Source organism: Dipteris shenzhenensis, chromosome 12 (genome assembly GCF_047967505.1).
Source record: "Dipteris shenzhenensis isolate YYH24624 ecotype China chromosome 12, Dip_SZ_1.0, whole genome shotgun sequence".
Classification (NCBI taxonomy): Eukaryota; Viridiplantae; Streptophyta; class Polypodiopsida; order Gleicheniales; family Dipteridaceae; genus Dipteris; species Dipteris shenzhenensis.
Window position 1 is genome coordinate 43,990,808 of NC_141607.1, and position 10,308 is coordinate 44,001,115.

At 47.5% G+C, this 10,308-nt stretch overlaps 1 protein-coding gene across 1 annotated transcript in view; it reads right to left on the reverse strand.

Annotated features, from left to right (window-relative positions):
* Positions 1-9,185, reverse strand: part of LOC147896262 (uncharacterized) — an 89,857-nt gene extending 80,672 nt beyond the window's left edge. Inside the window, exons 1-2 of the mRNA XM_087383092.1 lie at positions 8,663-9,185; positions 8,251-8,393 (exon numbers count right to left, since the gene is read on the reverse strand). Of these exons, the coding sequence (XP_087239218.1) occupies positions 8,251-8,393; positions 8,663-8,707 (188 nt within the window). The 5' untranslated portion in view covers positions 8,708-9,185. The remainder of the gene's footprint in view (positions 1-8,250; positions 8,394-8,662) is intronic.
* Between the last annotated feature and the right edge of the window lie 1,123 nt (positions 9,186-10,308).

A 10,308-nucleotide genomic window follows, 5' to 3' on the forward strand; every position in this document is an offset into this window, starting at 1 on the left:
TCCTTGGCAAACTGCAACATTTCCTGCATGTCTTGCAAGAAGTTCTTAGCAGCATCGTTTTGAATCTCTTTTAATCCAACCATAACTGGTGACTTAGGTTGAAACCCGTACATAAGCATAAAAGGACTGTAACCTGTACTAGAATGCTTTGCACTGTTGTAAGCAAATTCAATCATAGGTAGATAATCTTCCCATGAAGACTGTCTCTTAGATACATATGCCCAAAGCATGTCTTCAACCAACTGGTTGACCTTTTCTGTACCGCCATCGGATTGTGCATGATCCGAGGAACTCATACTTAGAGTAGTTTCCAACTTCTCAAATACAAGTGTCCAAAAGTTACTTGTAAACTTTGAGTCCCTGTCACTGACTATGTCAGATGGCAAACCATACAGCTTGAACAAGTGGTCCACAAACTCGTGAGCCAACTGAACAGCTGAAATAGTTGTTCTAGTAGGTAAGAACCTAGCCATTTTTGTCAAACGGTCGACTATGACCCAAATAGAGTCATGACCCTTGCGCGTTCGAGGCAAACCAGTAATAAAATCCATGGAAATGCTTTCCCATTTATTACCTGGAATCTGTAAAGGCTGTAATAAGCCCGCGCTTCTAAGGCGTTCAGCCTTAGTAACCTGACAAACCCGGCAACCTACTACATAGTTCTCTATAAATGCACGCATCTTAGGCCAATAAAAGGTATGCTTCACAAGAGACAGAGTCCAATGTATACCTGGATGTCCCGCACTAGGAGCATCATGACACTCCCAGAGAATCTTGGATTTAAGGTCCAGAACATCAGGCACACAAATCTTTTCATTCCGGAACAGCAAGCCGTTCCTAATCATCCACTGACCTCCCGCCGCTTGTATCCTAGGTGGCACAATCCCTGAGTCCTGGTCAACTATGGAGCTCCCATCCTGGACTCTCTGCCAATAAGAACTGAAATGACTATCAGTTGCGTATAGCCCTCTCAAGGATTGAAATAGGTCTGAGGATATTTCCGTAAATGACAAAGCATTTACAAACTTAACTCGACTTAAGGCATCCGCCACACTATTCAGGGAACCCTTACGATATCGTATTTCGAAATCAAAATCTTGCATTAATTCTGCCCATCTAGCTTTCCTTCCCCGCAATTCTGATCCATCACACACATACTTAATTGACTGAATCATCAGTCAATACAAGGAACTTTGAACCATACAAGTAGTGTCTCCAAACCTTAAGAGCATACACTACAGCATAAAGTTCCTTCTCGAGTGTGGGCCAACAATATTGAGTGCCGTCTAGCTTCTTACTCTCGAAAGCTACAGGTCTGCCCTCTTGGAATAGAGCTGCCCCAATCGCATAATCACTCGCATCGGCCTCTAAAACATAAGGCCGGGTAGGATCGGGTAATGCAAGAATGAGTGCTTCCTTGATAGAAAACTTCAAGGTTTCAAAAGCCTTGTTCATTGCATCATTCCAAGAGATCGGGGGCTGGGTAGACCTGCGTCCACGACCTTTCAAGATGTTGGTCAAGGGTGCCGTGATACGTGAATAATCGCGCACTGACTTCCGGAGAAATACCGTAAATCCTAGGAAAGAGCGAAGTTGTTTCACAGTCTGAGGGATAGGCCATTCTAAAACCTTCTGGATACGATCCAGATCAATGCTAATACCTTCAGAAGAAATCTTGTGTCCTAAGTAAATGATCTCCTTCATAAAGAAGTCACATTTACTCATCTTGGCATAAAGCTTATGCTGTCTTAGAACAACTAAGACAACCCAGAGGTGTCCTATGTGATCCTCAAGCGTTTTACTATATACCAAGATGTCATCTAAGAACACTACAACAAATTTGCCCAGAAAATCCCTGAACAAATCGTTCATCATCTGCTGAAAAGTAGCAGGAGCATTGGTCAAACCAAAAGGTAATACGAGGAACTCGTAATGACCATACCTAGTCCGGAATGCGGTCCTATCTATGTGTTTAGCATAGATACGGATTTGGTGATAACCCATACGCAAATCAATCTTAGTGAAATACTTCGCTCCAGCCAAACGGTCTATCAAATCATCGGAACGAGGTAAAGGATAGCGGTTCTTAATTGTGACTTTATTTAATCGTTTATAATCTATACACATTCTCCAGGAAGAATCTTTCTTCTTTCTTAAGAGGACAGGTGCACCCCAAGGTGATTTACTTGGGCGGATATAGCCCATATTCAAGTAATCCTGAAGCTGGATAGCTAACTCATCCTCCTCTACCTGGCTCATCCTATAAGGTGGTACACTCATAGGTTGAGCCCCTGGGACTGAGTCTATGCGATGATCTACTGCCCGTTCTGGAGGTAAACCTACCGGCAGTTGAGCTGGGAATATGTCCTTAAAATTATCTAACAACATTCTCAATTCACGGTGTTCAAACACACTTAATTCATTCTTGTTAATTACCGAAACAACAAATGAAGAAAGTGGAATCAAAACACAGTGATAGACATCATAATGAGAATTGTTTAATATATTCCGAAGCTGCATCGCAGATACAATAGGCCCCTGAGAAGAGGGAATTTTATCACACTGAATACAAAATTTGGTGTCCTTATCTACAAAAGAAAGCGTATGCTCCGTCCATCCGATCTGAATATTGTGGGTTTTAAACCACTCTATCCCGATCAACAAGTCTACATGCTCCAGATGCATAACATAGCATGTAAGAGCTCCCGTGTAGACCTGAATCCGGATAGGAAGCGCTTCAACCTTGCGATCCCAAAACTGCTTCCCAGCTGGAAGCTGCACCTCATAGGTGTGGTCGCTAGGTACTGTGGACAGCCCCATCTTCTGTACAAATTTGTAATTAACAAAATTGTGACAGCTGCCCGGACCAAAGAGAATGTGAACCTGTTGGTCCATAACTTCTCCATAAACTCGGAAAAGATCATGGGAACCAAACAACGAAGTATTAAAAGTACAATTACAAGAGAGTGGGCAGGTAATGACATTTACTGAAATACCTGTCATCGCGACTTGGTTCGCTCCCTTGGCTACGGTACGTGGACCCGCCTGGAGCTTCGGTCCTAGCACCAACTTTTGGTTCTTTCGCTTAGGACACTCATTCTTTGTGTGCCCCCGCTCCTCGCAATAGAAGCATCGCCCTTCTTTCTTGAGCCTCAGAGTGCGAAGGAAACGGGCTTTACCATTCTTTGCTGGAGTTAAGCTTTTCCTAGAGGCGTTGTCCGTAGACTTCGTCTCCGCAATACCAGTCGTATGCTGAAAGAACTTGCGTTTGTTCTTTCCACTCGTGTCGGTAACTGTGGTTGCTTTGGTACCGGCCATGGTATCATCATATATGCGCGCATAAGTCATGGCCTCCTGCAACGTTGTGCATTTGTTGTTCTTTATCTGCAACTTGTAGGAGTCTGGCAAACCATCCACGAAGAAACCTAACAAGGTCACTGGATCCATTTTAGTGGCCCTGGTTTGCAGATCCCTAAATCTTTGAAGATAAACTTCAAAGGTCAAGTTTAATTTTGACATATCGAGGGCCTTGAGCTTGCCAACGATATCGTAATCATCCTCCTTCTTCAGGAACTCCTTCCTGAAGATCCCCTCAAAATCTGTCCGAGTATCAGGCTTAGGCTGGAGTTCTTTCCACCATAGCAAGGCTTTACCTGACATAAACCCTGCTGCAAGCTGGATCTTTTTCTCATCTGGATAGGGGTGGAATTGGAAGTGTACCTGCCACTTGTGTAACCAAGTGTCAACTACCTCCTTTGTTCTTGACTTTTGGTCACCTGGAAAAGGATCTGGAGTTATATTCGGGCCTAGCACTGAAGCCATGGCATCCACATGCGTGAGTGCCTGTACAGTGCTAGCCAGAAGGGTGAGAGTTGCCTGTATCCCCTGGAGTTGCTGTGTCAACCCCGATTGATTAGCATTGACCTGCTCGAATTTTCCATCAAGAGCAGTCGTAAATTCACTGAAGGCCTTTTTGGTTATCAGGCCGTCATAGAGACCCTGATCCTCCTCTCCCACAGGAGTGTAATCCAAGTCCTGCTCTCCCATGGTGAACTCGGGATTTGGAGCATTAGACATGGCTGAAATTCGATTTGAATACGAACTGAGAGAAATAACTGACTAAAACGAAGCACAGAGGAGAATGGAGCAGAAGAAAACCGTCCCGAAAGATGCCGACGGAAGGAGATGCTGGAACCTGGCGAATCAGAAGCCCACGAATCCCGAGACCTCTCCGAACCCGCAACCGGATACACGCGCTGCTGAAGTGGCTGTATGGTCTGCTGACGCAGGCCGTACGGTCGCTGACGTGGACTGTACGGAGTCCGTACAGTCTGCGGGTACCGTCTCGGAGCAGGGGGTGCTGACGCAGGGTTCGCTGCTGCAGGAACCGCACAGACGGCGCTGGCTGACGCAACAGTGTACGGCTGATGACGTAGGCTGGCGCAGGTTGTACCGTACAGATCCATACGGTGCTGATGCAGAGCCGTACGATGGCTGACGTAGGCTGGCGCTGGCAGTGTACGGCTGCTGCAGGCTGTACGGTGCAGAAGTAGAGCTGGCGCAGGCAAGTACGGCTGACGCAGGCTGGCGCAGGCTGGCTCGCAATTCGAGGAGCTGCTTCGAGGCTCTAGGCTAGGCTTGTGGGTAGGCTGGTACCCTGCCCCATCTATATAGGGAGCAGGGCGGCCTTATTTGGAAGCAGAGCTTCCAAATAAGGCCAAGCTCCCCTAGCTTTGGAGGGGTGCTTTTTCGAAAAAAGCACCCTCTGCGCAGGCTGCACGCAGCCCTATGCGCAGGCTGTAAACAGCCTTCTGCGCAGGCTGTACACAGCCTGTTCACCGCCCCACGAGCCTCTCTTTGCCCCCAGCCTGTTCCGTATCATCCCAGGCGCCCCTTCCACGCCTCCCTTGCAGCTTTTTTTCGCCTCTCTCCTAACCTTTCTGCTCTCTCTCCACTTCCTACAGCCTTCTCTCACAGGCCTTCAGGGATCTCGATTTTTCTCCCTCCTTTTCTTCTTCCTTTTCCCAGATATCTCTCCACCCCTCCTATCCCAGCTATCCAGCAAAAACGCAGCAACAGATTTCGAAATTTAGGGCATACCTGGAGGAAAAACTCGTCAAAAATTCCCGCGTCAGAAGTTCCTACCTCAGGAGCTGGCTCTGATACCAACTGACACATCCCAGCACTCCTGAAACCCCTGATCTGCAAACAAACCCCACACAACATCAGATCTGAGCAGGCTGCTCACCACCCAACCATGACATCTACGAGATGTGATCCCGAATCAGAAGATGTCCCCCCCGAGCCACGAGCTGAGCTACTGGCACGAACTCCCAATCAGATCCAAACCAGCCTGGTGTCCCATACCACCAGGTGGCGCTGTGAAGCCCCGGATCTGCCACTGGGCCTTGGGCTACGCTAAGATGCAGGTGCGCGTCCGCGACTCAATCCAGGATCAGACCTAGCACCTGGGAACTAGACTTGCTCCCAACTGCACACTGAGAACTGAACCCCCTGGGCCTCTTTTATAGACTCGGGCCCCGGCGCCAAAAATAGCGAAGACCTATAAATAGTTCGTACCCTTGCCACTCAACCCGAGAATCAAGCCTGCCTAGCTCTAAGCCTCCCCAGGCTAACCTGAGCTAGTTCTGTGTACCTAGTACACGTCAGATACCAATCCGTGCACATGACATGAACCACCGATGTTATCTTAGGTACACCATGGATTTGCAGACTGCAAAGCTAACGTGAATCAGTATGAACGGACGACTACAGTTATAATTTAGAAGGATCCTATGATAGTTCTCCGGCTTCCAAGTCGACTGGAGGCAGAATATGGTGGCCCACACCATGGGCTGTCTCCGCAGTTGTTCAGGGCTCCACCAGGCAGCTGCCCATCATTAAAGATCCATATCCACTTTCAAAGCTTGGTTCTGCAGACCTAAACTTTGTTTCAACTTCAACACACACATGCTCCAAATGATGAACATGTTGCTGAGCTAGCACACAGACCCAACGCCACCACAAGGAACAAAGGTACAGCAGCACAAGAAGCTATGTCAGCATCAGGAGATGCTGTTCAGCCAACTGGCAGTGCCCACAAGCTCCCATAATACCACACAGCCACATGAACAGGTCAGCTCCAGCAGGTCCAGCCAGCCTGCTCCCAGACTCGCACTCAACCTCACTCCAGGAGGAGCATCAGCCTATAAAAGGGCTCTCTCCCCCTCATTCTTACACAAGTGCACCTCGAGCAAAAACCTCAGCAACAGACCAGCCTTCAGCCTCGGAGTGCAGCAGTGGCTTTTCCACAGCAGCCCTCCTACAGCCCCCTATTCTCTGCCACACAGCCATGGACATTCCAGGTCTTCTCAGCCTATCCTTTTCAGCCCAGCTCCAGTTTCAGCCTCTTAATCGAAAACAATCAGGATATATGCAGCCCCCTTTAGTGAGGGATCTTCAGTTGTATTCCTCTCAGCCTCTCGTATTGAACCCAGCTCCAGTCTTCATCCTGTTTTAGCACATGACCATGTAGGGGCTGTGCACGCATGCCAGCTTAGGCTGTTTATGACTGTCCATGTGGCAGGGCAACCAGACTAGCAGGGGGCGCCTATATAGGCCCTCACATGGGGCTGGATCTAGGACCTATCCTGGCCTACCAGTTCGGCTGCTTACGCGACCAGATTTGGAGCAGGTAGCTTCCAGCCGGGTACATTTAGGAGAGGAAAGGCAGCCTTAGTTGTGCAGCCATTAGCACGTAAGTTTGAAAGCATTTGGCTGTACCCTTGGAGTAGCATTAACTAGGAGACATGCCCACATGGCAGCCCTATCTACCCTTTGCTTGTTGCACCCCAGTCCCGGACCAGTTGGCAGCGATTGATCAAAAGATAGACATGTCAGTGAATACAAGTCTGCTTGTGCGGCAAACTCATGCAGCAGATAGATCTCTCCGATCTCGCTCAAGCCAATCTGAAAGGTAGAGATGACTGCCAGCAAGGCAATCTGAAAGCTCCAGCATACCTTGAGAAATGTTTCAGTGGGATGCCCAAACGACCCGGCACAGGGGCTATTTTTTAGGCAGGCCAACCTGGTCTGTAAAACTACCACCCCAAGGTTTGGATGACCCCACCTAGGTTGTAGGGGGGGTCTATACCAGCCAACCAGGTGGCCGACTGGACTGGCCAATAATTGAGGTCTTCGGACCTCAGTTCAGGCCTGTACCTTCACGTATTAGGGGGCCTGGGCAGTCCTCCCCATGCAAAAAATGCTGCTCTGTGCAGCCTGTAGGTACCTAAGAGCAGCCTCAGTCTGAGGCCTGTAGCACCTATCTATGCTTTGTTACCCATGCCGTTCCAAGACCTAGTGCCCCTTTGTCCGCCTCACATGAGGGCTCACAAGTGGCGCAGTAATCTCTAACAGGACACCAACGCACTAGCCGTGATCCCTTTCAACATGCTTCCACAAAGCTTTCGAGGTTTTGTAACCAACGTCATGACTGCATAACATTTGAGCTGTTCACATTAGAGATGGCAATGATGCAATCAAGAGGACAAGAAGACTTTCCTTGCACCAGGCAAAGATAAAAGCCTGACAAAGGCAAGCCCAAGGGTGCCAACAATTAGTAGTCTTCTCGCATGGAGACCAAAAAAGGAAGGGTGTCTACTGCAAACAAGCCTGGTCACTTTGCGAGGGACTGCAAGAAGACAACGAGGCACCAGAAGCAAGAAGAGGGGCATAATTGCAAAACACAAGCTTTTACTTTTTGTTGTCGACATTACGTATGAAACTTTTCAATTTGAAGCAATTTGCGAGATTTGTATAACTTTCCAAGAGCATGGGGGCAAGGAATGGTATACAGATGGCCCATTAGATGTACGGGAGTTTGTTTCTTCCTAAAAACTTAAGGCATTGCTAGTGGGCACCCATGACCCCCTGTTACACATCCTTGTTACACAAACCCAAGAGAATGTGCGTGTAAATAGAGACTACACGACAAGAGATGAACAAAACTCTTTTTACAAATTATTGAAAACCAAGCCAATTAGGGTTGCAAAATATTAGATGCGTGTTCGACGCATACACACGCGAGGACTGCATAAAAACTACATATCAACGTCGGGATGAGACTCACGGAAGAATGACTAACTGCCTATGCAGGCATATTGAATCATCGGTCTCCGTAGCAAACAGTCAAAGGCAGAGATGCACTTTCAACAAGCAATTTAAAATGCAGGCAGAGTCCAACTGTACCGTTTGTTGTTCATCTGCCGATCGATAGAAGTCACGTTACTAGAGCTGCCTCCTAAACGATCTTTCACAGACCTTTTCCTGCTTTCAGCAACACCGCCAACACGATCTGAATACATTCCGCTTGATCTTACCGTTGCCGTCCTCTGCATCAAAAGACAGTAGGCACAAGAACAATACAATTTGGAAGGCGTCATAGATGAAATTGCAGCTTGCACGCTCGACGATAATGCCTTCGCCTCTTTCAAAACGCTGTTTTTCAAGTTTTCCAACGGCCGCAAAGACAGACTTCCTTCCAAAGAAAGAGGGCAGTTTTACGGTATTCCGACGACTCCAAAACCCCGCCCCCCATATTCCCATTTAATGAAGCCCTTAGACTACGAAAGGCAAAAGAACCAGAATAAATATGTCTAACCTGGCCACCTCGTCCAACGGTGACGGTAACGCGAGGCTGAGACATGAATACGAATGACCAAACGGAATGGCGAACTGCAGCGGCAGAAAATGATCAGGGGCGGGTTTCACACGAAAAAGAAGTTGCCAAAATTCGCCAGAGGGTTGTGGCTAGGTTTCGACGGATGAGGAGAGGCGCATTGGGAATGCGATGAGGCAGCGGAGTCTATGAGAGATGTTTTCTAGAGGTGGGAGATGAGGGGTTGAAACCAAGGAGCTGCAAAGGAAGTGGAGCTACATCAGGAAGGGAGAGATTGGCTATGGCGAGAAGCCTGATGTGTTGCCATAAAGAAGCCAAAAGCTATGGCGAGGAACCCTATCACAGTTCCACTGAGGAAGAACAAATGCAAAAGGAGAGAGACAACACACACACACACAGAGGGGGAAGAACCACACTACACACTCTCTCAAAGACAAAGTCTTGTTTGAGTCTTTTGGTCTTATTTCCTAAGAGGGTGAAAGTTCTCTTCTTCTTCTTCTTCTCCTTCTTCTTCTTTTCTTTGAAACTTCCTCCCACCATAGGTTTTCACAAGTTTCCCCCCAAGTAGGTACCGCCTCTTCACGCCGAAGCTCGCTTTTGCAACCATGCTTCCCCTGTCGCCAACTAGCTCTTTTGCAACCATGCTTCCCCTGTTGCCAACTGGCTTTTTTGCTGGCTCCTACTCAAGCGCAGGGACTCGAGCAGCAGCAACCAGGTTTTCCCTCCAAAACTACCGCTCATGAACCCACATTGAGATTCCTGGTTTGCAACTCCCGCGCTTTCCCGCGAGCCGAGGGCTAGCAACTCTGATGAGTGAGCTAACTACACGCATTTATCGTGACTCAAGGTGGTCACTCTGTACAACATGTAAGATAGTAGGTGCATCAATGGAAAGGGTTTTTCTTATTCAGGGGACTTATAAGCCATTTACGAATAGGATGGGACAAATACTTTCTAATATAATTATGGTATGTGCATCTAGGGAGGGGACTTTTAAAATCAAAATCGCAACATGATACATACAAAAGAGAGAATAACAAGTATACAAAAAACTTTAAATATAGGGGTATTCTAAATGTGTGCTTGCTCACACATAGTACTGTTGTAAAATAGAAGGTCACCTCCCCCAAATGAGGAGAGCATAGTGGAGGTGTACCCGCAGATAATGGGTAAGAAAGCAAGGCTACCACATTGGTAGCATGTAGGATGCATGCAACATAAGTAAACTTGCCGAGCTGTCATTAAAGACTGCAACAAGCAGAGTAGATTATACAATAATTTGGAGAAGGTCAAGGCATTCCAGCATTACAAAAAAGGGTCTCTTAGAACTGGAGAGCCACACAATAGAAAATGCTACATAGGTTAGAGCAGATGGCACAACTATATAAGCTTGGAAAGACGCAGAGGCTAGAGGAGACGGCACAACTACACATACTTGGAAAGGTGTTGTAGCTATTGTAGATTGGCTGAGGAAGGACCAGCAACAAACAGCCAGAAAGAAATCAGAAAGAAACCAACAAACAGCCATGAAAAATCTGGACAAAGGGTGGACCTATTTATAGGCTACAGGGGCTAGAGGGGTGCAACAAATTGGTCGGCCAATATGTTCAAATAGCTGGTTGACTGGT